A 27938-nucleotide genomic window follows, 5' to 3' on the forward strand; every position below is an offset into this window, starting at 1 on the left:
CAGTATTTTACTGCACAAATAATTTTGTGTGTATTTATCAGGCTCCAGGTTTAAAAAGGCTAATAATTTCTCTATCTATGATCTTGATATACCTTGTCAAATTTGGAAACTTCAGGCAGGATATGAGTAAATCACGCATTCATTCCTCTCCACAAACTGTAAAATTTAGGCATAAAAATATATTTTTATTTTCCAAAATTTCCAAAAACATGGGATGTGGGATACAATATTGACCAACAGCACAATAAAGACATTAATTCAAGTAAATTTGAACACTGAGCACAGTGATACATGTTAAAATCACATAAAAACAACAGTGTTAGACAAAGTTCAGCCAGGACAGATTCAGCTAAAACACAACTAAAATAAACTGATGGAGGAAAACTAGTTCCTGGTAAGTTCTCAATGTAATCAGCTTTGTGACACAAATGTGAGATTTTCTAGAAAAAAATAGGACACAAACATAAAATACTCTTTTCCCTTTAAAGTAACACAACACACACGAAAACCGCTCTGAAATCCACATTCAAAGTTCACATTCTCTCAGCTTCACACCTCAAGCTGCTAAACCTTCAAACATCCTTTAAAAAGCTCTCAAACCATAACAAATGTTATAAGTGTCTCAGCTTTCAGCACCATTTTCTTTTGTGTACAAAAACGGCCTTTCCAGGAATGTTTAAGAAAATATTCTTCTTCTTTTTAAATGCAACAACTTCTTAAAAATTCCCTGAATTCTTCTCAAACTGACCCTCTTTTTCTTTTTCTAGCAGTAATATTCAGTTAGAGCATAATGTCTGATCTGTTATGGAGAAACATTGCTGAGCGGTGAATATCCATTCCAGTGATTGCAAAATGGTGCAAGTAGTGACCTCAAGAAACACAACTGTGTAAAAATAAAACAGATCAATCACTAATTTGGACCTTGTAGCTTCAGTTCTCGGTTATTTGGTTCAGCTCTCGTGCTTTATTCCTCAGATGCCTCTTTCGCATCCTGATGATCCACTGGATGGTGAGTTTGGCAAAATTAGCGGCCTTGAAGAGAGCCATGAAGACGCCGCAGAGGATGGCCACAGAGCTCCAGGGATTTGCAGTGACGATCTGTTTGGAGGGAAGCAAAGCTGTGGTAAAGACTGATATGGATCCTCATGAGGACAAAATGTCTGTGGGAACTTACCAGTCTGATTTCTTGCAGAAAAGGATCCCGCCACTCGAAGACAGCAAAGAAGAGCTGATTGCTTTTCTCAGACTCGGGCCTTTTGTCGTTGAATTTCACCACAGCAGACTGGAAGATCCGACATAAATGACGAAATGAAGGCTTTCTAGATCAACAGCATGCAGGTAAGTGTGCACTGGTTGGATATAAATACCTCTTGCCGAAACTCGACAGCCTCACTGCTTTTCCCCGACGTCCTCACTAAAGACATCTTGACCCAGGTCCTGAATCCTCCGGAGAAGGTCCACATGGAGTAATTCCTCTCGCAGTCCCTCATAAACTCGGACATATTTGCACTAGAGAGTCAGAAAACACAATCAAACACTCAGGCTGAAAAGCAGATACACATGCGACAATCAGACTGGGTCAAATAGCTTTTTCATATATGGTTGAGAAGGCATGAAGCAGCACGGCGATAATGGCATTTTAACAACCTCTCAGCCGCTTCCCAGAAACTTAAATGCAGATCTGCAAATCCTCTACGACCCTCTTCAGCTATCACACCGGGCAGGCGTCGCAGATCAGTGCTCAGTTACCTGTCAGTCAAGTCGTTAAACTTGGCAAAAAGCATGTAAGTGATGGCGCTGAAGTCCTCTTCTGTTTCATTATGGCTGAACTGCATGAAGATCAGCTCTTTGTTTCTGACATCAGAGGGGCCTCGGACCACCAGAGCTCTTTTCTGTGACGACAACGTTGAAAGAAGAAGCCGAGATTTCATTTTTAAAAATGTGCAGGTTTACAGTTACACTCGACATACAGAGCACGTTTTGTGTTGTTCAGAGCTGTAATTCATCTCCCGCTGAATGTTTGGAAGGCTGACCTCTGTTTCATTGGCAAACGGCCCAAAGTACGTCACTTCTTTAATCAGACAGTCTCCTTTCTGAGGCTTGCCTGGGTCCACCAAAGGCGGGATGTTGTCGTGGTAGTGATGTCTGCAGCTCAACAGCTTAGCTTTGCCGGGGTACAGAGCGATACCTGCACGAGGAAAACAAAAAACACAATTAATAATCAATCATTCTAAACTGAAACAGGCCTACAGTACACAAGGCAACAGCACGAACACCTACAGACACATTAATACAAGCTGCACTACAAAGTGTCTCACAGGAGGTCTGCAGTAACTCACAGACACACACTCTCTGCAGTGATGCTCAGTTTATAAAGAGCACTCAGAAGACAGAACACACCCTCTGGTGGCCATACTGGATGTAAGATTTCCACTTGTACACATTAATCTGACAGCTATAGTTATTAGTGCACAATGAGGCTTTAAAGGTAAAACATGATGAAAAACCAGCACTCTGGTCCCCAGTCACCGGCCTCATGTGCTGTTTATACAAACCCGGGGGCGAAAACACGTCGACCTCCTTGTAGGTGACGGACATCACAGGGTGGTTGAGCTTGTCCAGGAACTCGGAGATGGTCTGGTAGGCCAGGAACACGGCCACCGCAGTCAGCAGCAGGTAGATGAAGATGAGCACCACGGTGAAGACGTTCTTCAGGCAGGCTTTGCTGACCCGCATCGATGGACTGCTTCCCCTGATGTCGTCCTCTGAATGCGAGAGGAGGGAAACGAGCAGGAAGGTCAGTCTCACTCTCAAGGCTCAGATGACTGCTTGTATGGTAGAATTACAGGCCACATTACTTAATTAAAATGTAATAACTACGTATAAGCAGCAGTGCTGAGCCGTGTTCAGCATGTGGACCTTCACAGACCAAATTAAGAATGTATGAACTCATGAGACCGTATAAGAGGCATTTCACCACTGATCACCTTGTGAGATGCTGTCGGTGGGCTCGTGGGGCTCCAGGTGTTCAGTGGCATCGTCAAAATAGTCTGGAGAGGGTGTGTCACCTTCATCATCGTCATCGTCATTGAACTGTTAGGTTAAGAAAAGAACGGATGAGGAATAAAGGAGAAAAGTGCACAAGACCTTTGAAAGAGGCAAGAGCACAACGGAGAACACAGACCCTGCATTTAAAACTAGAGCTAATCTTAAATAATCCAGGCTAAATAACAGATAAATAAAAATAAATACAGCATTACAGTGTATATTACTTCAATGTCATATTTCTCTGCAATTCATCTTTCATACACATAACAATATAAATGCATTTAACAAGAATCTTAAACAGTATTTCAGACAAACATGACTCCATTTCTATTGTATTACATTACCACTTGTAGAGTATCAACATTATAAAAAGAAAAGAAAAATGGGGGTTATAAGGTATCAGTTACAGTGTTTTAACATCCAGTGTATTATTGATATTTATTACAGTAATAATCCGTCAAAATGACAATACTCCTCGTGACTTAAAGTTTTGTTTTAGTCACACTTTACATGTGTGTAGTTTATTTATACATACGGTCCGTGGTTGTGACATTTTAATGAGTACTGTAGAGCAGACATCCTGTTTTAAAAGAACAGGGTGCAACTTCAGCTTAATCACCAGGCAGCTCCACAGAAACACAAGTCAGCTAGTTTCATGTCACCGGAAGCTGCTTCGAACAGCAGCCGTCAGCTGTACGGTCACATGACGGCAGGGGGCCGTTTACGGACCCTCCGTGACGTGAGGAACTTACGGTTACCGAACTTTTACCGTATTATTGAGACAAACATCAACGATAGCAAACCGACTGTACTCACAGGGGCATGAAGGTGTGACCTACCGCTTGGTACGAGCGGGAGTTTTCTTTCCTCAGCATTCCTCTCGCACTTCTTCCACAGACAAAAACTACCACTGCGCTTCAATGCGGGGCCGTTGGGCTATTTGTGCCAAGTCTGAGAACTAGTTTTTCTAAAAAACAGGTGCATTTTTAAGGAAGTAAAATCCCCCTGGCTCGTGCTTGGGTTCCAGTGTTCCGCTCCAAACAGACTCTCCACACACCCACGGGGGTTCAGCGACGACGATAAAGGCCCATCCCATGATAACGAGGTTCCTACAGCCCGCGTTCCAATACTAACACTTTGTGTCCTAGACACCATTAGCTTGTTTCCTTTCTCCTTAGTGCTGCGTTAAAGTGCTGCTCGTAAAAGTCTACGCTCCAAAGGTCACAAACAGCGAAACCCCCTCGGTTATCCCCATAAACATTTCAGTAACTATGGACACGAGCTCCATGTTTCATTAAAGTGTTTACTTTAGTCAAGTCAAGTCATAAACACACGATTTTGCAACTCTGGGTCTTTATTTTTGCACATGGGACATATCCTTTATCCTTCGTAGCTTTAAATAAGATAAGATTAGAGGAGATAAAACTTTATTGATGACAAAAACACAAGTGAACTAAGCCTTTAGAGATACACGGTCATTTTACAGGACGCCACCTGCCGGAAGGTTCGTTAACAGGAGCAACTTCCTGAAAGATCCACTGGTGGCCTGGCAACTGTTCCCGCTCGTCCAAAATGGCGAATTGTCCTTTTTATAATTCGGTCTTTTAAATAAGCAAGACACAACATGTTAATTAGTGAGCCGCAGAGGTACTGTAAGGTGGACTTTATTACCTCCGGCCACAGCCAGGTTAGGTGTTTCCCCGTGTTCTCCAGGTGTTTCCCCGTGTTTCCAGTCCAGCCAGCTCGGCCATAAGACATGACAGAAAATTAATTGGTAACACTTTTAAGTCATTTTTTTTCATGTTTGATGCTTTTCCTGCATTGAGTCCTTTTATTTTTTAATACTTTAAGAACATTTTCCTGATTATACTTGCATACTTTTACGTACTTTTCAATGCAGGACTTTTGCCTCTAACAGTATTTTAACAGGGTGTTCTTAGCACTTTTACTGAAGTAAAGGATCTGAATATTTCCTCCACCACTGCGTAAAAGAATACACTTTCAGTTATGGCACTTTTTTAAATTTACTTTCCACTGTTTTTTTGTCTTAAGAGTGATTAATTGTCAGTGACTGCTGTTAATTTCTGCTGCGTATACATACAGTAGTATTAGTAGAAGTCGTATTGTAGTAGTAGAGCGCCGACCGTCATTGCTAAATTTCCTACGGCCTTTAACGCATCTTAAACTACAGCCAGCAGCGTCAGGGAAGTGTATGGCACAGTTTCCGCATCAAACTCGTCCAAACAACAGTTGTACCATGGCAACGCTGCGGATTTGTGTCCTGTTTGTTGTCCTCTCTACGAGTTTAGCAGAAGACGTTAAACTAAAGTACAAACCATCCACCAAACCTGTCCGATTATTCACCGAGGAGGAGCTGAAGAGATACGACGGCAGCCAGGTACACTAAACTTTATTAGTATGTCAAATCCAGGGTGTGTGTGTGTGTGTGTGTGTGTGTGTGTGTGTGTGTGTGTGTGTGTGTGTGTGTGTGTGTGTGTGTGTGTGTGTGTTTGCGTCTCCGTGCCTGGCACTACGTGACAATGATTTCACCCACCTCTCTCTCTTCCGTTGTCTTAGGAGGGACAGCCTATTTACATGGCAATAAAAGGAGTGGTGTTTGATGTCACCAAGGGAAAAGGTAAACAAAAAGCACCTCTCAAACTCTGGATGATGACTTTTGCAAATAAAAATGATTAATGAAAACAAAAGTGTGAAATTAAAGTTAAAGTGACACATTAATGCTGCCTGGACGGAGCGGTAGACCGAGCATCCTGGACCCTGGACCAGACGTTTATCCACTCAGAATGAACCGAACCTGCTCCAGGATTCATTGTGCTGCTTTGAATCGATAACTGTGTTTTATGTATGGCAGAGTTTTATGGAAAAGATGCACCGTACAACGCCCTGGTTGGTAAAGACTCCACTCGGGCTGTTGCCAAGATGTCCTTGGACCCGGCAGACCTGACATCAGACACTGTAAGTTTAACATGAGATTAACACCCACAGTAAAAGTTTTGTCCTGGCACCACCCAAATGTCTGTTTCCCAAGGCTTCAGGTCATATTTGTCATGGATGGTTAACTCCTATGGGTGTGCATCACCGACATCTGACTCCTGACTGTCTCCTACAAACCAGCATCGTGTTGATAAGCCGCTTAATTACCCTGAATCTTCAGTTTCTTTTGAATGCACCATATGTGCAGGCTTTTCAGTCATTCTGCACTTCCAGCAGTATTTTCAGACACTGCAGACTTCTGCAAAGAAGAAATAATAAATACAAAGTAGTAATAATAATTGGTGGGCAGCCCAAACAAAATTCTGCAAACAAATTGAGAATCTTTAATATTACAGTATTTCTGAGGGACTTTAAAGATCCACTTTGTATTTGACATTTTAATAACACTTTTGTGTGCTCGAGGAGCAGTATGTGTGACTGAATTGTCTTGTTTTAAACATGTCTTGTTGTAAATATGTAAATTGTCTCAGGTTTCTTTTCCAAAAGAGGTCTTGATCTCAATGAGGCTTCTTGAATAGATCCAACTTAACTTTAATACGCTCATTATTAAGAGTAATCTGTGGAAAAAGGGCAGAATTCACTCCCTAAAATGGATCCTGAACTCAGTTAATCTTTAAATCAGCTTTTCAAAGATCCTGGTTATGTCCCTGCTGGGAGAATCGATCGTCATAATCAAGTCAAGTCAGCTTTATTTATATAGCCCACAATGACAAATGACAAATTTCCCACGACTTATGACAGGCGCTGATGAAAGCTGCTGTTCTCCATCTTTCCCTGCACAGACGGGCCTCACTGACGAGCAGCTGGACTCTCTGCACAGCGTGTTTGAAGGCACGTACAAAGCAAAGTATCCCATCGTGGGTTACACGGCATCACGCATCCTCACCGAGGATGGAAGTCCCAACAAAGACTTCAAACCGGAGGACCAGCCCCACTTTCAGATCAAAGATGAGTTTTAATCTCATTTCAGCTTTTTGTAAAATCTAGTTATTTTTGTTAGCTAGCTGTTTGAATGTTTTCTCTTGACCAGAATCAGAAGCTAATTTACAGAATGTGAAGGAGAGAAGAAGAAAATCTGTTCGATGGAGACATTTTTTACTCATATTTACTTGAACTAAAGGTTTTCGTGATCCTTTATTATCTGTGAGAGCTTTAAGAAACCGTTTCAGTCCTTGTCGTGTCTCCTACCTCACTGAAAAGTCCATTTTTAGTGTTTGTTTTACGCTACGTGTGTTGTGTGTGTTTCGTCCTCGACCACTTTTGGCTCCAGACCAGCTGTGACGCCACAAAATCACATCGTCTGTACTTTAAAGTCAGATTAATGTGAAAACGGTCCTCTGATGTCAAACTCTGCACAGAGAAGCTCGAACATCGAAAATGAAGTAACAACATTTGAACGTGACTTTTTTCACCTTTAGCCTTCATACAGCCGCAGTGTATTATGTGTTTACAGCGATCGAATGACTGCTGCACGGTCAGAGCAGTAAGAACAAATAAGCTTAATGAACAGACAGAAACACACATAAAAAGTCCAATTAAACGCATCTCCCAGTTTAGAAAGAGCAGTGAGCCGACGGACCAGAGCCGATAAACTAACTAAAGAGCAGCACGCACTTTTCCTCGAGTTAGGATTTAGTGTGGATGCAACGAACCGAATGAACGAATGAATCGCTTCATCGTGTCTTCTGTAAAATGTCAGAAAATAAAGAAATTTGAGAAGCTAGAGCCAAAAGATTTGGATTTGTTGCTTGATTAATGACTTGTTATTATCAAATTTGTTTTCCGAATGAACTTCCTGACTCTTCCATGAATCGTTTCAGCTCTAGATTTTGGTATAAAATGTTGTCATTAAACACACTGATCCTTAAAATGTTTATTTAATTAAAAACCGCTGACTCTGCAGCTCTGAATGTTTGCACCATCACAATCAGTGCTTTTGTTTTCTGTCTGATTTTGTTTTTGTACAATTATCATTAAAGTCCATCAATATGAACCTCGTCAGAGTTTGTTCCACCTGAGTTTTAAGAGAAAACACGCTCAGGATGTTATCTTCACGCGCCCACGACTCGCTGGTGTCGCCGCCAAACAGGCAACATAAATAGCACATCCAGGCCTTTATACCCTGTGCGCTCCGATCAAAGGTCGGGTGCTGAGACAGGTGACTGTCTTTGGGTGGAGCCGGTCATCTTGCCCTGCGCGTCCCTGCCGGGTGGTCACAGTGGAGGTGAGCCTCTCAGCTTGTGTGGTGGCGACCAAGCCGAACCTCCCACGTCACTGCGAGCGATCTACAGCCGAGTTCAAAGGACACAAGCCCTGCCCTTCAGCGTGCCAGCGAGAGCGGAGCTGCGCTCTTTATCAGGTGGAGGTTCTGCTGGGAGTCGGCCACTGCAGCCTCGGTCAGCCTGGGAAACACTCTCTTCTGCTGGAGCTCCTCCGCCAACCTGAGCCAAGATGTCCAAAATGGTGAGACTCACATATTGTTGAGAACATGAATAAATGTGCTGCAGAAGTGTCTCTTCCTGGTTTGAACGGGGGGGGGTGGGGGCGGGCGGTGGGTTTATATGTTCATCTGTAGAGGCTGTTGAAATATTTATCCCTAAACACCAGTGAGACTAAGACAAATTTAAGGGTAAATCATGTCTATTTTGATCGTTTTCCTGCATGTTTTTTCTGCGTTCAAGCTTGCGAGTTATGTCCTCTCCTTCTTGGCATTTACTCATTAACCAAATGTAGAGTTTGACCCATGCTGCTCACATTCCTGGCAGAGAAAAAAGCTGCTAAAATGACTCTGGATGGCCAGAACCGGGCCGTATGTTGTCTGTGTGGCTGTGCACGATCATGGTGACGGCTTCTGGTGACGCTGTAGTGATTTGTAAATGTAAATGTGACTTTCACCAACAGCTCATGACTGTGTGCTTTAACAGCTTTAGGCTTTATTTGTGTGAGACGGGCAGCAAGAATCAACTTTCCATCCAAATGAAAGGAAGTCTTGCATTAAAAGTCCTAAATGCCCTCAGTTTGAGTTACTTAAGAGTTCGGCATCAGTCTGTAGGAACACTGATAAGAAAGGCCGGCCTGTGCATTACGCCTCCAACTCTGCTTATATTGACACTCCAAGGAGAAAGCTACTTGTCAGAGGTCGTGCTGACGTCTGTCTCCGTTTGACTGACCTTAAACTAGCTTGAAATCAAATATATGAGTCACGGCAGCGGGTATAGCCGCCGTTCTCCTGGAAAATGCTGATTTAAGAGTTGAATCCTGCCTTAAATTTGAGAAGTTAAACAGAGGAGCTGGAGTTTTGTGGATGCCAAAAAGTACACAAATAAAAAAAAAAAAAAAACCCTCCAGTTGAATGCAGCAACCTGCTGACTGACCACAATGCATTACTGCTCCCACGGTCAAAAGGTCAGGCCGTGGCGGCGCACAGCGAGGAATGCATCAGCAGGACGTCAGGAGAAGCTATCTCATGCATGTGATCGTGGAAGTGGAGAAACAGTTGAGAAACATGTTTCATAAAGGGATGTTCCAGTTTTTGTTGCCCAGGTTTCAGTGGGTTTATCTTTATGACACGCGGGGTGTGCTCTAGTGTAGCTTCATAAAACGATTGTGTAACTTCTCCGAGCCCAGCGCGGCCTGCGGGTCGGGGTCGCACAGCTTCCGCACGTCCGTCAGGCTTCTCTGAAAATATTCAGAATAACCCGTTTGTTTTGGAAATTCACCCTCGAAACACGTGGAATTCAGATTTCTTTAATTGCTCTTGTTGTAAAAGAGGTCAGTCTTGCTAGCAGTGGTTAAGTCTAAAGGCGACTTGGCAAGTGTGAGTATTTTGATATTTTAATCTGCCTTATGTGCAACCTTGCGGCACCTCGCAAGGGTAGTCCAAAGTCTAATGAGATAGTGAGCAATTATGGTTTATGAACAATCCGCTTCACGGCTCCACATCATGTGTTTTACTGTGAAAAAGCTTCATAATGTAACCACAAGAGCAAATGTGCACCAATTAAAACGCAATGTTTCTGCAAAATTAAAGACGCTCATTTGAAAATGCACACGTGGGAGAAACGCCGGATTGATGGATTCAGATTTATATCAGCGAAAACATCCGAATGCACCGACTGACTGGAAGTGAGAAGGTTTAAATGTGCCCAGTCTGAAAGTCTCATGTGACATAAATGACTTTTTCCCTGCAGGTCAATGTGCGCATCACCACCATGGACGCAGAGCTGGAGTTTTCCTTCCACCCCAGCACCACAGGGAAGCAGCTCTTTGACCAGGTCTGTACGCCCCAGTGTGGAGAGCAAGAGAGGGGTTTACTGTTCATGGGCTCAGAGGTGTCTCATACAGTACAGCTGCACCTCTTCATGTGTAACTGTACACTTTACTGGCAAAGTATGTGACTCTACCTGATGCTGTATGGTGTAAAAATACTTCATTACAAGTAAAAGCCCTGCATTCAGCATATAAGTTCAGTAAAAATACAGCAGCAGATTCTTAGAATTTAAGTATTTGTCATGCAGACATATGGCGCCTGTATTTGTTGAAGTATACTGTTGTTTTATTGTTGGTTATTGTTTCTGCTGCAATAATATGGAAGTAACATTTTTATGTTGGAAACAATTTTAAGCACATGATAATCATGATAATCTATAACGGTTTAATCTATAACAAAGTGTCTTTTATAAGACACACGACAATATGCCCGAATGTAAAACCTTCATCAGCAAGTAACTGTAGTGGAGCAAAAAGTACGATATTTCCGTCTGAGATGCAGTCGAATAAGTACAACCCTGGTTCAGAATGGCTGTTTACAACATAGTTAAAACTAACTAACTGAACTCATTTGTTCATCGTTTTTGACCTCAACTCAACTGAAAACAGCACAAAGTCAATATATTTAAAGTTTTGCCTCATCAGCTTCTTTGATTTTTGTAAATATCTGCTTAGTCTGAACTTGATGCAGCAACATGTTTCAGGACAGGAGCGACTGAAGACAAAACAAAAACACCTGTTTGGAGCAGCCCACAGGTAAACAGGCTCATCGGCGGCCTTCTCTGTGCCTGAAAGGTTTACATAATACACTCACCCAAAAGTGCTGAGAGGTGACATCACCGCCCAACAGTATGGAGCTCCCTCTACGATCAGCCAAACCTTTGTACCTGACAGGAAGGCGGCGGCGTGATAACGGGGTCCTGAGGCTTTAAATTATATTGACCCCCTCAGCTACTGTTGTGCTGTTCATGAGTGAGACTGATGCACACGTCCGACGGTCAGAATATTAGACGGATTAGGAAATGAGGTGGAGGTCCTCTGCTATCATGTCCCCCCTCTCTCTCTCTCTCTGCCCCTCAGGTTTCCAAGACCATCGGACTGCGTGAGATTTGGTACTTCGGGCTGCAGTTTGTGGACACCAGAGGATTCGTCTCATGGCTGAACGCTGACAAGAAGGTAACTGAGCTGTTTGACTGGGTGAGGGTGATGATGGCCGTCTGTTTACCTGCTCTGTTTACTGTACACAACTTTACACTGTGCCGTATTCTACTTTACTCCATTTAATATATTATTTGAGTAAAATACTCTAACATAACTTAATGAACTTAATCTTACTTTGTTCATTTAGTTGTCCTCCCTCTGTTCTGCTCTGCTGCCGTCCACCTGACTGTCCTCTCTGCAGTGGTTTGTCTTTCTTACCTTCACGACCTGTGTGGATATTTTAAGAAAACACAGTGAATTATTCATATTTAGGCTTGGCTTCTTTTTTCAGTGGCTTTGGTCAGGTAAACATTTGAACCAGTACAGCCTGGAGCTGGAATTTCAACCATGTATTTTTACGACTTCCGGCTTTCTGTTTCTTGTCCCTCGAACGCAGCACGTGGCGTTCAGGTGTTACAGCTGACTCAGGCTCGTGACATGTGTCCTTTGCAATCAGCTTGTTGTAGCTGGTAGTTTATCTACTATTACAATGAAAATGACGTAACAATATTAACAGTAAACATTATTTCTAGCACCTTTCACACAGTATTGCAGCTCAAAGCGCATAAAAAAGACAGAATGGACATAAAAACATTTAAAAAAATGAGTAACATAAGATGGAGGATAAAACCTACTTGATAATGATAAAAAGGATGAAAATAAAAATGAAGACAATGCATAAAATCGCAGCATGAAATAATAAAATACAGGTTAAAATAGAGCACACAGAATCATAAAAATGAGTAAAATACAACATTTTAAACAAAGAGCAGCAGCATCAGTGCGAGGCAAAGCACAAAAGTTTCAGAGCTGTATCCGTACTCTTTACTGTACCTGTTCTGCTCAGGTGATGGCCCAGGACGTGAAGAAGGAGACTCCCCTGCAGTTCAAGCTGAGGGTCAAGTTCTACCCCGAGGACGTGGCCGAGGAGCTGATCCAGGACGTCACCCTGAGGCTTTTCTTCATGCAGGTGAAGGAGGACCTTCTGTCCGAGAACGTGTACTGCCCTCCAGAGTCCGCTGTGCTGCTGGCCTCTTACGCCATCCAGGCCAAGTTCGGAGAGTACAACAAGTCGGTGAATCGTCGAGGGTACATGTCCTCCGAGCGCCTGCTGCCCAAGAGGTGAGCGTGAGGGGCTGGTGGTCGTTCTCTGGTGTTTCACTTTCTGCACTGCACTATGCACACCAGGGCTGCAACTAGCAATTATTTCCATTGTCAATTAATCTGCTGATTATTTTCGCAATTAACTGATAAATTAAGCAGTCTATAAGCAGATTCAGTGAAAAAAGTGTGAAAAATGCTCATCACGGTTTCCCAGAGCCCAAAGCGACGTCTTCAGATTCCTTTTTTTGTTCGACAAAACCCCAAAGACTCTTCATTTACTGTCAGAAATGACAAAGAAAAGCAGCAAATCCTCACGTTCAACAAGCTGGAAGCAGCAGATGTTTGACATTTTTGCTCAAAGTTGACTGAAACTTTTTTTTTTTTTTTTCAATTGACTAACTGAGGAGTCGACAACGCGCTGCAGAAATTTTAGAAGGAAAAACTCCACAGCCAATCACAAGTAAAGGCTGTAAGCTTAAAAACTGTGTCTGGAATTGGTAGTAAATATATTGATGAATTAATATAAATATCCAAGATACACACAAAGTAATGAAACCGTACAAAATCATTAAAAATAATAACTTAACTGCTATTAAGACTTATGTTAAAAAAAGTGGCATGTTTGATCTGTTTACTGTGTTGTAGTGTTTGGACTAAAGATGATGATGAAGAGGAGGAATGAAGGCTTCTTTGTGTAAACCCTGCAGAGTGTTGTTGAATGTATGAGCTCTTCAGGCTGTGTGCTTTGCTGTGATCTCTGTATTTCTGTGTGGGCGTAAGGCAAAGAATAATTAATATATTAAAAATAAAAGAATTGAACTTGACTTAGGAGCAGTGCCAACAGCGCTGCAACTTCTTTTTATCTTTACATTTTCAGATATTTTGTTATTGTGAAAGGTGCAAAAACATCTTTGCAACCTCTTGAAATGAGCCAAAAACATGGATGAGCTGAGCATCGTCCCTCTGGGTTTACATCAGGCCAGCCAAGGAATGATTTCTTACCCTGTTTTATTTTAGAAAATCACTTTTACAGGCAAAAAAATTATACAGGAATCCACAAAAATACATCTAATATAAAGAAATCAATACAAGTGGGAGAGGTGCGCGCAGCATGTGTCTGATCTCTCTCTGTAGGTATACACAGACTGTTTGCATTTTCACCAGTGGGCTGCTGATAACTCGTCTCTCCTCTCAGAGTGCTGGACCAACACAAGCTGTCCAAGGATCAGTGGGAAGACAGAATCCAGGTTTGGCACGAGGAGCACAGCTCGATGCTGAAGTGAGTGATAAATACTGTGATGGAAATCTCCTCCACCCCCATCACACATCTGTCTTCATTAAAGTGAGACCGCGTCACTTTTTAAAGAAGAAATGTTGCTGGTTAAAAGTCGACTTCATCAGCAATAAAACACATCGTCACTCACTTCGACACACTCGGTGGTTTTGCTGCTACCGCCTCACTTGGTCTGGTCTGACCAGCAGCTGTTAGCTAACTTCAGACACTCCTGTTCAACTGTCATTACAGAGTCCGTCTGCTCACTTTATGACTCTTCTCTGCCTGTGCTAATATTACTCTGCGGTTTACTTTGCCACAGAGAGACAGTAATTAGATTCAATACCAAAAGTAAAACAAAAAGTAAACACATATCAATGTGTCACGTCTGTAATTACCACATGTGGCCACATGGGTTGCTGTTGCACAAAAGTTTAATCGTGGCTTTAAAGCGCCTCCAGCTGCAGGTATCTGCTTACTGAATGTGAATGCCATGATGAATCTGTTCAGTTTAGACATTTCTGAATAAAAAAGGTTAATATTTAACAACTGTAATTCACTGCCAAGGCGTAGAGAGAACTAAAAATCTAAATTTCCCAGCCACATTAAGGATTTACGGTTTAGCTAGATGACTACGCACAATGCATGTGTTGTAAATTACACATTTCAAGTTAAAAAAAAAGAGAAGATAAAAGATGCAGTATAATAATTAGTATATTTTACACACATGGAACCAGATCTAAACGGAGCTGGCTACGGGAAGTCAACCCCGCTTATGGTCTGTTGAAGTTTAATTCAAGCAGTTTGTGTATCTGTGGGACTTGCTGATGTTTCCATCTGTCCGCTCCACCTGACCAGGGAAGAAGCCATGATCGAGTACCTGAAGATCGCTCAGGACCTGGAAATGTACGGCGTCAACTACTTTGAGATCAAGAACAAGAAGTGCACGGACCTGTGGCTGGGAGTCGACGCTCTGGGACTGAACATCTACGAGAAGAAAGACAAGTAAGCCAAAGGCTCGGCGTTCACTGGTTATGCAGCGCAGCGGGTGCTTCTCCTTACGTCATACATGTAGCGTGCACTGATTTGACGAGGCGGCTGTAGCCTGGAGGGCATCACGCGAGCGGTCATCGACCTCGGCCACCGTCTCGTCTCGTCGGTCGAGTTTTAAATAACACGTTTGACCGCGTGGCTGTTGTTTTGGAGAGGCCGTTGACCTAATTCTCATGATTCTACTACAACGTGAAGGTGTTTCGCCGGCCCGTCGCTCTGACGCCACGTGCGTCAGCATTTTCAGTGGCGATAAAAGAGTTTTATGCCTGTGAATAATCTCTGAAAACAAACTATTTAAACATGCTGTTTTCTCCATCCTCCAGGTTGACTCCAAAGATTGGATTCCCCTGGAATGAAATTAGAAACATTTCTTTCAATGATAAGAAATTTGTCATCAAGCCCATAGATAAGAAATCTAATGTAAGTATTCGAAGTCTATGGGTGACAGAAGAAAAATGTGATTTAAGTTGCACAAATCTTGTAAAATGTAGCAACATTTTTAATTCAACTTGTATACACTTTTTCCATGATCATATCCTTTCATAAAAGAAATTAAACATAGACCTTAAGGAAGCTTTTTGTCACACAGATGTGGAAGAAATTTTGATTTAAAAATTGAGGTCAGAGCTCTGAAAGTAGCCCAAAGTGTCCCTGACGTGTTTTTGTCTTTCCAAGGATTTCATATTCTACGTCCCACGACTGCGAGTCAACAAGGGCATCCTGCAGCTGTGCATGGGCAACCACGAGTTGTACATGCGCCGCCGCAAGCCCGACACCATCGAGGTTCAGCAGATGAAGGCTCAGGCCAAAGAGGAGAGGCTGCAGAAGAAGATCGAGAGGTGCGGGAAGGGTCGGCGAGTCAAAGCCGAATGCTTAAAAAGTCACGAGCGGTACTGTCCCAGACGGATGAAGCGTGAGGACTTGATTAAAATGTTCTTCTGTTCCTCTGTTCTGCAGGGACCGGCTGGAGAGCGAGAAGAAGAGGAGGGAGGCCATGGAGAAAGAGAAGGAGGACATGGAGAGAGAAAAGCAGGAGCTGATGATGAAGCTCTACCAGTACGAGGAGGCGACCAAGAAAGCAGAGCGAGGTGAGACGCTTCAGTTTAGCATCCCCTCGCCCAGAACACACTGGTGATGTGACGCCACAGAGAGCCAGCAGCATCATTTCAGCTGCTGGACACCAGATTTCAAACTTCAACACATAACGTGGCTTTACTGCCCTCTTCTGTTTGTTTGCTTGAAATATTTTCTTAGTGAGAACGGATGTACTCAGTTTTTACTTTAATCACGTTACAGTTACAGTTACAGTTAGTCATATGGAATATGCTTTTATCCAAAGCGACGCACATATGAATTCACACACCGATGGTGCAGCACTGGGGGCAGTTTTGGGGGATTTTGGTGATTTCTGCCTCTCATTGAAAACCAAAGTCATAGTTTGATGACGTGGTGAAGTCATGTGGGGTCATGGGAGTTGCTGTCCTCATTGTTAAACAACATTACAGATGAAAATCTGTCATGGATGAAGTCATTTATTAAAGTTTTATTCATGTTTGCCGACTTCTTTCTTCACTCTCTCATCATCATCTGGTGTTTCCTGTGTCGTTTCCTGGAGGCGACCAAATGAAACACACCCTTGCCTCGAGTAAAATTAGGGTTTACTTTAGTTTAGTTTATTTATTTAGCACACATTAACATCAATGGTGCAAGGAGGGAACAAAGCCCAATGGGCTTTTCAAGAGTTCCAGCCCTCAGGAGTTCTCTCTGGTTTGAACATTGCTGGTTTTTAGTCATTTTAATGCTGAACTGTTACATGTTGCATGTTTAAGTCTGTGTTTTGTAACTGAAAGGTTCCCCCGATGATTAAAGAGGAAAAATATTTTTGTTACTCAAAATTAGATTTCTCTTTACTGACTTTTTTACTGACTATTTTTTTTCTCATGAAATACTTCATATTTTAACTCTGAACTCTAAAAACCATCCAAATTTCTCAACAAAAAAATCACAACTCTTATCATGAGAGGTCACAAACTGGTACTGGTTCATTTCAAGGGTCCATAAGCCAAAAAGCTCCAGCATCACTGCCTCCAGGCGTGCAAATGTCTTATTTTACAGGCTTCTAATTGTCCCAGAAAATCACCAGAATGCAGCTAAAAAAATCCAAGTCGCTGATTTTTCATCCTGTCCAATACATGAAAGATGTCTCACTGACTTGGTCCTGCAGATCTTCAGGAGCAGCTGGACAGGGCCATGAGGCTGGAGGAGGAGAGGAGGAGGGTGGAGCAGGAGGCGGCCCGGCTGGAGGCTGAGAGGATGGAGGCCATAATAGCCAAGGAGGAGCTGGCCAGGCAAGCTGAGGACCAGATCAAGAGCCAGGAGCAGCTGGTGAGTACGCGGTGCAAGAAGTGCTCAAATCCTTCACGTGAGAAAGTCGTGACAGAGAAACACTCATCACGCACGAAGCTCCCACATGCACGGTAAACACTTATTAACTACTTTAATTGCAGTTTGAGCTAATGCATCCCTGTTTGGGGGATCTTCCTGCTCTCCTGGGATTACATTTCTCTTGTAGCTTGAGAAAATTCTCCGAGACTCTTTCTCACTTTGTTCTTTATTCTTGCTGAGCTAAAACAAGGCTGTTTTTATGTTTCTATGACACTTCATGAGCTTGTCAGAGGCTGAATGCGAAATCTGAATTTGTAAAGTCAGTAGTGACTTGCAGGTAATTAAACATACCACATTTATTCATTCACTTCTCGTTTATGTTAAATAAACGGTGAGTTCCAGCCGTCCTCTGGTGTTTTTGTCCATCCATTCATAAAACAACGCCGTGTCCTGAGAATCGAGGTCGCCGAGGTAAACAGGTGTCTATTCTTGGGCTTTTTGACGACATGCTTTGTGCCTCCTCCCGCAGGCTTTGGAGTTGGCCGAGTACGGCACCAAGATCGCTCTGCTGGAGGAGGCCAAGCGACTCAAGGAGGAAGAGGCTGAGTCATGGCACAGCAAGGTGGGTTTCCAACGCACGATCAAAGGGTGGACGGGCCCCTCCAGGTCACAGGGATTACCTGGAAAATGTCACCATTTCCTGTGCTGTTCTTCGTGGTCACGAGACTCTTTTTTTTTCACATCACCTCCACAACCTGCAGTCTTTTTATTTTGTGTGTTTCATCACTCATGTCAGTCCAAAAAGACGATTACTTTATATTTTGTTCACAGGCTGTGCAGGGTGAATTTAAGACCAAAGCAAATTGGGAAACACTTTATTTTGAGTCCCCTTATTTGGCATTTATAAGCAGAACATACACACTTAACAAATGCTTTGTGACAATATAATGTCATTAAATGTAACTGTGGAGCAGCTCATCATCTGACTAATGAATGCATGAATACTGACCAGGCCAGAGAAGTGGAGGAGAGCCTGATAAGGACAAAGGAGGAGCTGCACGTTGTGATGACCTCTTCCAATTCAGCTCCCACTGCCGCTCCCGCCTCCTCCTCCTCCTCCTCCTCCTCTTCCTCGGACAGCGAGAGCGACCACGAGCACAGCGAGGAGAACAGCACCTACAGCGCCGAGCTGCAGACGCAGGACTTCAACGACCACCACCAGGAGGAGGAGCGACTCACCGAGGCCGAGAAGAACAAACGCCTGCAGAGGCAGCTGATGGTGAGTTCAGGGTCCCAGGACACAGTGCGCACACATGTTTGCATAAAAACAGTCATATATAGCTGCTATATAGTGTTACAATTCTCAGTTTGGACCAGAAGAGTGATAAAAGTAGTGATTTGATGACATGAGAAACACAAAGTGATAGAAATTCATCATAGACAGACTCTCAATCTACCACAAATGTATCACAGCAGCCAGATGGGCTGTTTTTTTGCTGAGGTGGAGGATCGAGCTTATTCTCTGGAAAATGGAGTCATTGTGAGAGATCAATTCTGGGACATACCAGTGTAAGAATATCTGTTTGGACACAGTGTGAACGTCTGTGACGAGCGTGTCCTTGCGGTGTAGTGACTGGAGTTTTTCCCCTCCACAGGCCCTGAGCTCAGAGCTGGCACAGTCCCGCGACGACAACAAGAAGAGCTACAACGACCTGCTCCACGCCGAGAACGTCCGAGCCGGCCGCGACAAGTACAAGACCCTGCGTCAGATCCGTCAGGGCAACACCAAGCAGAGGATCGATGAGTTCGAGGCCTTGTAGAAACCTCAGAGACCTGAAGATCGCTCCCAAATACCTCGTGAAGGCCGTGTTCAGCCATGTTTTTCATCTAAGTGTGACGTAATCGCAGCCACACCTGATTTTAAAGACCCAGAAAAGCAAGGAGCTGATCTGTGTAAGAGTACCTCCATGAGTTTTGTTTTATTGGTTTAACTTTTGCTTGAAAGTTTTGTTTTTTTCTTTATAGCACTCAAACATCTCCAATGTGCTGTTCAGTCCCATTAAAACATGAGAACGTAGCAGAAAGCTGGCGTGTTCCTGATATACCGTATGAACAAAGCTGGTATGTGAGGTGTACTGTACAAATTACTTATAACAATAACGATCAAACAAAAGTTCCTGCATTTTGGCTTTGCAGTGAAGCGGCTAAATTTTGATTTATTTAATGAACATCCCATATTGGAATCACTGCCTTGTAGAACTGCAACTAACAATCATTTTTATCATTGATTAATGTATTCATTATTTGTTTGATTAATCATATATAAAATGTGTAAAAACCATCCAGAACATGTTCTCAGAGTCCTGTGTCATCTCTTTATGTTGCTCTTTGTATTCTAAAACCCAAACATATTAAATTTATAAAGAGACAAACAGCAGATCCTCGCATTTTGTTTGGCATTTTGCTTGGAAAAATATCAAAATTGTTCCTGATCAATTGTCTGTATATCATGCTAATCGATCAATCAATGTGCTTGTGATCTCACATAATTTTAAACTCAACTTTTTATGATTTTGCTTGACAAATTTTCACTTTAGAGATACAAGAAGAATGTTTTTTGATATTTCTGATTAGAGTTGCTTTTTGGAGCCCAGTCTAATTTAAATGAACTTCAGCTTTGAGTGTTACCACTCTGACCTTAAAGGACGTGACCATCCTGTTTATGTAATCTCATCGAGATGACCTTACCTACTCTTAAAGGACCAGCGTGTTGGATTTAGTGACATCTTGTGGTGAGATTGCAGACTGCAACCAGCTGAACACACCCCCCTCATCCTCCCACCCCAAGCGTGACCTTGGCTACCGTTGAAATGTGGCGTTGCAACATGGCGGACTCTGTAGAAGAACATCTCCCTCTGTTGATGTAAAGTCTCAGGTTAAAAATGCACATAATTACTAGTATTATAGTATATTCCATGTAGTATTTAAAAAGAATTCAATTGAAGTCCCAAGTTGTAGTTTCAATGGACTCAATTTCCCATAATGCCACTCAAAAGACCTGAAATGCCTCATAAATGGCTGATGCTTCTACTTCATACCACAGACTTTCTCAGGCTGAGGGATTTTGGTCTGATCTCAACAAATAATGATAATGACAGTAACCCTGATGACATCACGGTGATGTCATTTTGTCAACCTGTGGACATGTTTAAACTGATTCCACAGGCTCAGGATCACCCTTTGTTGTGCGTAAAGGGTGGATTGATCCTTTAAACCCGCATTGACACACCTGCAGCTCGCAGGCAGGTGAGCAAATAGAGACAGCGATAACTCCCTGGCAGGAAACTTTAGTCACCGTCCTCCTCCGTGCTATAAAATAATAAACCCTGCCTCTCATTTCTTCTAAAAATCACACTCAAATCTATTTTCTGTGTGTCACAAAGTTGCAGCCCGCGCGCCGTGAAGAGGATGCGGCTTTGAGATGCTTATCGCTGGGTTGCTAGACAACTTGTGAAGTCAGAGGAGGCAGCCTGTTTAACTAGCCGCTGGGTAAATATTTTATCTGTGAATGAACACATGAATCATTCACTGAGCAATATTTGACAACGTTACGGGCTGCTTGTCGGACGATGAACCACCCCTGCTGAGGAGTGAGAAGGAGAAAAGATGTTTATTTTGGCCTCCGGGAGTGACAGCGGTGCGTGTGTGCGTAAAAACCTGCGCATAGGTGTGCGCTCGATTTGAGCCACCACTGACAGAAGCCGCCTCTGCCGGTCTGTGGGATTGCCCTGTGTTTCTTTTCTGCAGAATCTAAATATAAGTCGGTGACAAATAGTCCAAATACAGTAGCAACCCAACTGTGATGTGGGGGTGGTGCTGAGAGAACAGCTCCGTCTCCAAAGTCCCCCTCTGTTGGATCCGGAGTCCGTCAGGAGAAGGTCGCACAGAGTCTCGGCTCCCACCTGCACTTGATGCATCTTTTTTTCCCTTCTCGGTTACCATGAAGAGACAAAACGCCAGGACTCTCGCCCTCATCATAAGCATCCTCACCTACCTGGTGGTCGGAGCGGCCGTGTTCGAGACCCTGGAGTCGAAACAGGAGAAAAGTCACAAGAGGAAGCTCGACGCCAGAAAGTACGAACTCATGCGCAAATACAACTTGACCAAAGAGAACTTCGAGGAGCTGGAGCACGTCGTGCTGCACCTCAAACCTCACAAAGCGGGGGTCCAGTGGAAATTTGCTGGGTCCTTTTACTTCGCCATCACTGTGATTACGACAATAGGTGAGCAGCTGCTTCGTTAACGCGTTAAAAGACGTGGGCGCGCGGGGGATGTGTCACTGAGGGTGCCAGCGCAGGGCCGTAGCCAAGATTTAAGAAAGGCTGAGTCCCCCTCGGCCCAGTCTGTGCCTCCTTAAATTTGAGCCACAGAGCCAAGCATCAGGATTTTTATTTATTCGTTTATTTTAAGAAAAAACGCCTGGTGCACCTTTGGCAGGTTGGTGAAGGACAGGCAGGAAGGTGTTTCCAAAACAGCCTCAAAGACTCCACGAAGGTGTTCAGCCCGTCTCACATAGAACGGACGTGACCTGTTTGCTTAAGTTTTTAGTATAGTTATTATAGGATTTAAATGAGGAATCTGGTTAAAACCCTTCTTAGAAAACCAGTTAATGATTGCATCTCTCTCACGCTTACTGGTTCATTTCCTCTTTGTTCAACCTACTTGTTCTGCAGTTTTGTTTATTTGAAAAATATAAAGTTTCTCATACTCGCTGGTCATGATGGAGTTTTATAGGACATGAACCAAAACTATCACCAACTGTATGTTCGCCCAAATTTACACAACTGGTTGATATTTAAGGTGGCAGAGAGAGATTTCAGGCTTCCTGAGCAGAAAACTGAGTCGCAGCCTGAGAAAAAGGTTAAAAATCATTTTCTTCTCGCGTTAATTGAATCTTTTTTTTTTTTTTTTTTAATCCAGAGGGTCAGAAGAGCCTGTGAGGATGTTGGAAATGTGTTCAGCTGTGGGTGTTGTCAAAAGACCTTCAGAGTTTTTCAGAGATCAGGACGTCTTTTTTGGGGGGGGGAATCTGATTCTGAGATTCAAGCGGTGGCAACAAGAGAGGCACAAACGGGGGCTGCATGCTACCATGATACGTGTTTCCTGTAAATCTGTCTCCTTACATGAACGTTTAAGTCCTGTTTCAAGGATCTGTCAGCAATGATGCACTCATTCGGTCTCATTGTTTTGGACTTATCTTGGTTATTTTTATGGTTTTAGAGAGTTTTTGGTGTTTGAAGTGAATATTTAAGCTGCTTCTATGAAATCTTACATGACTGTCACAGAAATTTTCTTCATGATTTAATCATATTTTTTCCATTTAATTCTGATTTTTAATTTCTGATTGCCTTTCTTTGCCAGGATAGCGCTGAAAAGAGAAAATTAGAATAATAATAAAGGAATATAATAACAGTATAAATAATGATTAAATTGGTTTAATTTGGATTTAAACGGTCAAAAATAAGAAAACTGAGTCAAAATATGAGAGTCAGCTTTAAAACAACAGCAGGTTTAATTGGTGTGTAGTTTAAATGTGTAGTTGTAAAATGGAAACACCTTCTGAAGTCACTAAAATGAGCACATTTCTGAAGCAACAAGGACACATTTACGGCTCCATCATTACAATCAGCCCACTTAATTTAGGTGAAGAAAGTGATGCCTTTCTAATTTATTTCGAGTGTTTACAACATCTCAGCTCACAACAGCGTGGGAGTTATAAATAAATAGGTGTTAATTCACAACATTGAAGGCAAGCTGAGAAGTGTGATTGGGTTTTCCATTAATGGGATTTAGGAGTGTGTGTTGGTGTCCTCTGTATTCAAATCAAGCAACAATTTTAAAGAATTATTTTATTTCATTTATTGTCAAACTGCCTCACACAGCGAGCACGGTGCACAGCGTCTGGGGTGTAAAACTGTAACGTCTTCTCATTCAGGTTACGGCCATGCGGCGCCCAGCACCGATTCAGGGAAGGTGTTCTGCATGTTCTACGCCCTCCTGGGGATCCCGCTCACCCTGGTCATGTTCCAGAGCCTGGGTGAGCGGATCAACACGTTCGTCAGGTACCTGCTGCACCAAGCCAAGAAGTGCCTGGGAATGCGTCAGACCGAGGTCTCCATGGCAAACATGGTGACGGTGGGCTTCTTCTCCTGCATGAGCACCCTGTGCGTGGGGGCCGTGGCGTTCTCCCACTGCGAGGGATGGAGCTTCCTCCACGCCTTTTACTACTGCTTCATCACGCTCACCACAATCGGATTTGGAGACTACGTGGCTCTGCAGAGGGACAACGCGCTGCAGAATGACCCTCGGTACGTGGCTTTCTGCTTCGTGTACATCCTGATGGGCCTGACGGTGATCGGGGCGTTCCTGAACCTGGTGGTGCTTCGCTTCCTGACCATGAACACCGAGGATGAGCGGAGGGACGCCAAGCAGAGGGCCTTGATGACTGTCAGTAAGCCCAGAGGGGAGGTGGCTCGTCTGATACCCGTCTCAGCCTCAACCTCCTCCACACCCGTAGCAGAAGACGCCACAAAGGCTAAAGATCTAAAAGGTGTCTACACCGAGGTGCTGCATTTCCAGACTATATGCTCCTGCTTGTGGTACAGGAGCAAGGAGAAGCTGCAGGGCTCCATACCCACCATGATCCCTCACGAGCTGACGTTCTCCGATGCCTACTTGCAGCAGAACAGCGACTGTCCTCACTACGTGGAGCCTTTATCAACAGGCTGCGTCTGCAGTCCACGTCAGTGTTCGAGCATAAGCTCCATAACAACGGGCCTACACATTCTCTCTCCGTTCAGGGTGTTTAAGAGACGCAGCTCCGTCTAGCCTTTCAATACAGCAGATTTCAGTACAGCACAGTGCGTCTATACTGCCAAGCGGACAACAGATACTTGGCAGTCCTCGCAGCAAAGACATGACTGCAAGTAGATGTTTGTGGTGCTATAATCCCAGTAAACCAACAGTAGGACATGCGAAAGGGAAAAGCACATACAGTACTGTAAACAGCAAAGTCTTACTCAAACACGCATTTGAGAAAGCGCGCAACGTTTTGACTCGAGGTCTTATTCAGGAGCATCTATTGTGCTTTGTCAAATCATATAGGAAGTCATCTGGGTCACTGCACATGAGCATGCTGCAGCACATGTCCTGAACAGCGTATACAGCGTGTAGGCGACAGCACGGCAGCAGAACAGGTGCTGCAGGAGGAGGTTCAGGTTCAGTCAGCTGAGCAACTGCACAATAACATGATACATAACTGAAACTTCTGCAGCTCTGCAGTAAATCTCTTATAATGATAATGTCAGAGGTGCCGATTCAACTCAGGGGTTATTTCTTAAAGCTGTCATTTGTGGTGTTGTTGTCAGTTTTCCCGTGTTAGGCCTCATACGAGTTGCCTTATGCTGCCCTAAAAACGTATCCAAACACATCGTGATTGTCAGAAGTTTGCAGAGCGAACGCACACTGGTAACTCAGTGTGACTCATTCCCTGTGTGGCTGCCTCTGTTATTGTGATTCTCGGTGCTCTCTGCCCAAAATGCTGGTGCATCAGTCACAAACACTGCAAAATTACGTAACGTCACAAGTGGAGAAGTTCAAAAAATCACGATGACATATCCCAAACATGGCGAAGCGGCATGAGGAGTACAGTAATCACAAGGAGATACTCACCAGCACTGACTGAAACACACTTCACTGGGTTTGTTTCACAACACCACAAAGGACCGTTTTCAAAGTGCCCATCAGGCTAAATCGACATCTCTGACATTCTCGACAAGGAGCGATTAGCTTTACCAAGAGACAAGTTCACTGCAGGGCTCCGGTATTGTCAGGTGTTTCTGTTAATTTGTCCACCACTGTAGCTGATAGTTTGTTCATTAGTCAGTGTTTGGCACTGCTGGCTCCTGAAATCAGTCCAGAGCAGGTGCTGGTGTCCATGTCCAGAGGGGTGAGGAAAAGCTGTTGCATTATTAAAGGAATAGTTAAAAATCTGCTTTTTTGCTGTCATGCAGAGAGATTGATATCACTGTCACGGCTGTGTGTTGAGAGCTGGAGCTCTTACACCCTGACTTTGGTAAATATGTAACTTGAGAGTGAGTTATCTGGGGCTAGCCAGCAGCTGTTTAGCTTAACTTAGCATAAACAGCTTACACAGAGGGAAACACCTGACTTGGTTCTGCCCAAAGGCGAAGAAAAGCTCACCAATTAACATGACAGAGGCAGACTAGCTTTTTCCTCATGTCTCCAGTCTTAATGCTATGCTAAGCTAAGCTAATCTTGGCTCCAGGGTCATATTTATATGAAGCGTGTTTCCCAACATGTCAAACTATTCCTTTAATCCACAGTATAAAATCGTATTCAGGTGTAAAAAGGTCAGTTTGTGACTTCTCAGGTTGTTTTGTGCTGCAGAAGCAGAGTCTCATCACGCCGAGGCAGCCAGGCAGCCAGCAGAGACGTTGCACAGAAGCGCTGGGTGGATGGATAAAGTGTTGTTTGTCAAGAGATAGTTTTAGCAAGAAACTCCCAAAACCACATTTTTAGATTTCTGTTTGTGTGCCGATTTAAGATAAGACGTCCTCATTCGTGGGCTTTAGAGCACTGGTCCCCAACCCGGGCGTCCCGACCCCGCTGAGGGGCCGCCAAAGCTTCACAGGGGGGTCGTGAAAATTATTTTTAAGACTTACAACAACCAAAGAGATAACAGAAAAAAAGCCAAGCATCAGGGAGAAGAAAACACTGAATTTGTCAAAAGATAAAGCTATTAAGTATGTGCGATTGTTAAAAATTAAAGAAAATACATATACACACATAGGAAATATCAGAAAATCTCATCTCTGATGCAAGATTAAGGAAATAATTGGCTCAAAATGAACCAGGATCAAAACTTCCCACAGTTATTGTGTTCACTATTTGGGTTAATTGTACAGTTTATCAGTTGTTCTGTGTAATGTGAAAATATTCATAGTAAAAGAAAGACAGAAGAGGCTTCATGGAAAAAGGCTGGGAGGCAGTGCTTTCGAAAAGCTGGGAGGCAGATTTTTCAACAGTCCCTCTGGCTGTTCGCCCTCAAAATTAAAAAACAACAACAGATTCAACCCTTCAACACGGATTGTGTATCAAATGTTTTGAGTATGAATCGACTGTATTTCTCTCTTCTGACCCGAAGGACAATGAAGCTTCGCACACGTCTGACTATCAAACACATCAGCTGCTCAGATACGAAACGTGCCGAGCTGTCCAAGTCACATCTGGACCAAACTGGAGATTCACACTATTTTTAGGAGCAGTTCGGAGTGACAGATGGGAGGACGTTCTGTCTGTTTGGACAATGGATAATAAGCTGGTTGTCAATCACAGATAATTATGCCACAAAAGACGAAGTCTCTCTGATTGATGGACAAGGGGGGAAAAATCCACCCTCAGATACTCGTCCTTGTATTTCAGGGCCTATTTCGGTGTTTGCTGGTGTATTTTTTCAGTAGGCGACATGATTTGACATCACGTTAAGTTTATTTCTGGCAGCTGCAAATGAGTTTCATATAAGGAGAGCGAGTAAAATACAAGTAATTCAAATTTTACTCAAGTGCAGTGAACCTGAGGAAATGGATCAGGATGACGGGAATGTGGCCACTGGAGGATTAAATATGGTCACAGGTTGATGCTCTGAAGGTGGATTTTTCCCTTTTTACTTTCTGTCATTTATTGTTTTCTCCTGCAGGGTGAAATACCACACAGAGGACGTAAAAACAAGTGCCAAAAATGACTCAAACACTATTAGATGGAGCTCCGCCGTCTGTGGAGACACAGATCTCATCTATGCTCGAGAAATGGACCTGTTGTGTCTGTACTGTATCTTACTGGAAGTCCTTTTTGCACATGACAACGAAAGGAAAAATGATGATGCTTTCTGCTTTTGGCCTGCTTTTAACAATAAGTGACCCAGAAACAACAGCCTACTGTATATTTCATGCAAGTACTGTATTAGTTTTAAAGTAGGACTACGTGCACGAGCACAAACAGCTTTCTCTGTTTTGCTTGGAAAATGTTTTTTATAGACGACCGGGGGCAAACTAGTACTTGAACACACGAGGAGTACTTGAAGTGATTTTAAGAATATTTTTTATCTTAACTTGCCAGGGGACAGGTGCACAGTTTAGACTATTACTTTGTCTGGCAAGCCAAATCACGCACATCACATGTAATTTAAGACAACATTGTGCCCGAGTGTAGAAAAGAGCATCCACAGAAGACATTAAAGAGATGGATAACTAATCCAAAAACTGACTGTTTCAATGGACGATCACAGATAAAATGATTTATTCTGTAATTCTGTACACAATGTGAGTGCTGTACAAGACGCAGTCATGTGATGTTACCATCTCCACGCTGTTAATCAGCATGTGCTGCGTGAGAAACGCCTGCTGAAGAATGTATAGAAAAGGCAGTTTGGTCCAGATGGTTTCCCCCTGGGAATTCTGACTGAAGTCCAGTTCCGGACAACCTACAGCAGGTTAGTCACGAGCGGGAAGTA

General features: G+C 43.3%; 4 protein-coding genes across 4 annotated transcripts; 3 read left to right on the forward strand and 1 right to left on the reverse strand.

Annotated features, from left to right (window-relative positions):
- Positions 1–166: 166 nt before the first annotated feature.
- Positions 167–4129, reverse strand: pacc1 (proton activated chloride channel 1). Its single transcript, XM_070978659.1, has 8 exons — positions 3888–4129; positions 2988–3093; positions 2556–2765; positions 2034–2188; positions 1750–1892; positions 1368–1509; positions 1175–1282; positions 167–1098 (listed from the first exon to the last, which is right to left on the reverse strand). Exons 1-8 carry the CDS (start codon positions 3921–3923, stop codon positions 931–933), a joined length of 1068 nt encoding a protein of 355 aa, XP_070834760.1. The 5' UTR covers positions 3924–4129; the 3' UTR covers positions 167–930.
- Positions 4130–5271: 1142 nt separating this feature from the next.
- nenf (neudesin neurotrophic factor) lies at positions 5272–8054 on the forward strand. The gene is made up of 4 exons (XM_070978661.1): positions 5272–5446; positions 5626–5686; positions 5921–6024; positions 6846–8054. The coding sequence occupies exons 1-4, from the start codon at positions 5306–5308 to the stop codon at positions 7020–7022; spliced, it is 483 nt and encodes a 160-aa protein (XP_070834762.1). The 5' UTR covers positions 5272–5305; the 3' UTR covers positions 7023–8054.
- ezra (ezrin a) lies at positions 6961–19776 on the forward strand. Its single transcript, XM_070978660.1, has 13 exons — positions 6961–8526; positions 10254–10337; positions 11413–11508; positions 12380–12654; positions 13832–13915; positions 14768–14914; positions 15286–15382; positions 15638–15801; positions 15920–16050; positions 17187–17347; positions 17877–17969; positions 18360–18626; positions 19003–19776. The coding sequence occupies exons 1-13, from the start codon at positions 8515–8517 to the stop codon at positions 19165–19167; spliced, it is 1776 nt and encodes a 591-aa protein (XP_070834761.1). The 5' UTR covers positions 6961–8514; the 3' UTR covers positions 19168–19776.
- Positions 19777–21084: 1308 nt separating this feature from the next.
- kcnk3b (potassium channel, subfamily K, member 3b) lies at positions 21085–27682 on the forward strand. The gene is made up of 2 exons (XM_070978469.1): positions 21085–21630; positions 23343–27682. The coding sequence occupies exons 1-2, from the start codon at positions 21348–21350 to the stop codon at positions 24233–24235; spliced, it is 1176 nt and encodes a 391-aa protein (XP_070834570.1). The 5' UTR covers positions 21085–21347; the 3' UTR covers positions 24236–27682.
- Positions 27683–27938: the final 256 nt, after the last annotated feature.

Source organism: Chaetodon trifascialis, chromosome 14 (genome assembly GCF_039877785.1).
Source record: "Chaetodon trifascialis isolate fChaTrf1 chromosome 14, fChaTrf1.hap1, whole genome shotgun sequence".
NCBI lineage: Eukaryota > Metazoa > Chordata > Actinopteri > Chaetodontiformes > Chaetodontidae > Chaetodon > Chaetodon trifascialis.

Coding starts and splice junctions, on each gene's coding strand:
- pacc1 (XM_070978659.1), bottom strand. CDS start 3,923: ATGCTGAGGAAAGAAAACTCCCGCTCGTACCAAGCG. Junction 3,094..3,887: donor ACTCCCGCTCGTACCAAGCG/GTAGGTCACACC, acceptor TTAACCTAACAG/TTCAATGACGATGACGATGA. Junction 1,893..2,033: donor CGTTTGCCAATGAAACAGAG/GTCAGCCTTCCA, acceptor TTGTCGTCACAG/AAAAGAGCTCTGGTGGTCCG.
- nenf (XM_070978661.1), top strand. CDS start 5,306: ATGGCAACGCTGCGGATTTGTGTCCTGTTTGTTGTCCTCTCTACGAGT. Junction 5,447..5,625: donor AGAGATACGACGGCAGCCAG/GTACACTAAACT, acceptor CCGTTGTCTTAG/GAGGGACAGCCTATTTACAT. Junction 6,025..6,845: donor CAGACCTGACATCAGACACT/GTAAGTTTAACA, acceptor TTCCCTGCACAG/ACGGGCCTCACTGACGAGCA.
- ezra (XM_070978660.1), top strand. Junction 11,509..12,379: donor GGCTGAACGCTGACAAGAAG/GTAACTGAGCTG, acceptor TGTTCTGCTCAG/GTGATGGCCCAGGACGTGAA. Junction 12,655..13,831: donor GAGCGCCTGCTGCCCAAGAG/GTGAGCGTGAGG, acceptor CTCTCCTCTCAG/AGTGCTGGACCAACACAAGC.
- kcnk3b (XM_070978469.1), top strand. CDS start 21,348: ATGAAGAGACAAAACGCCAGGACTCTCGCCCTCATCATAAGCATCCTC. Junction 21,631..23,342: donor CACTGTGATTACGACAATAG/GTGAGCAGCTGC, acceptor CTTCTCATTCAG/GTTACGGCCATGCGGCGCCC.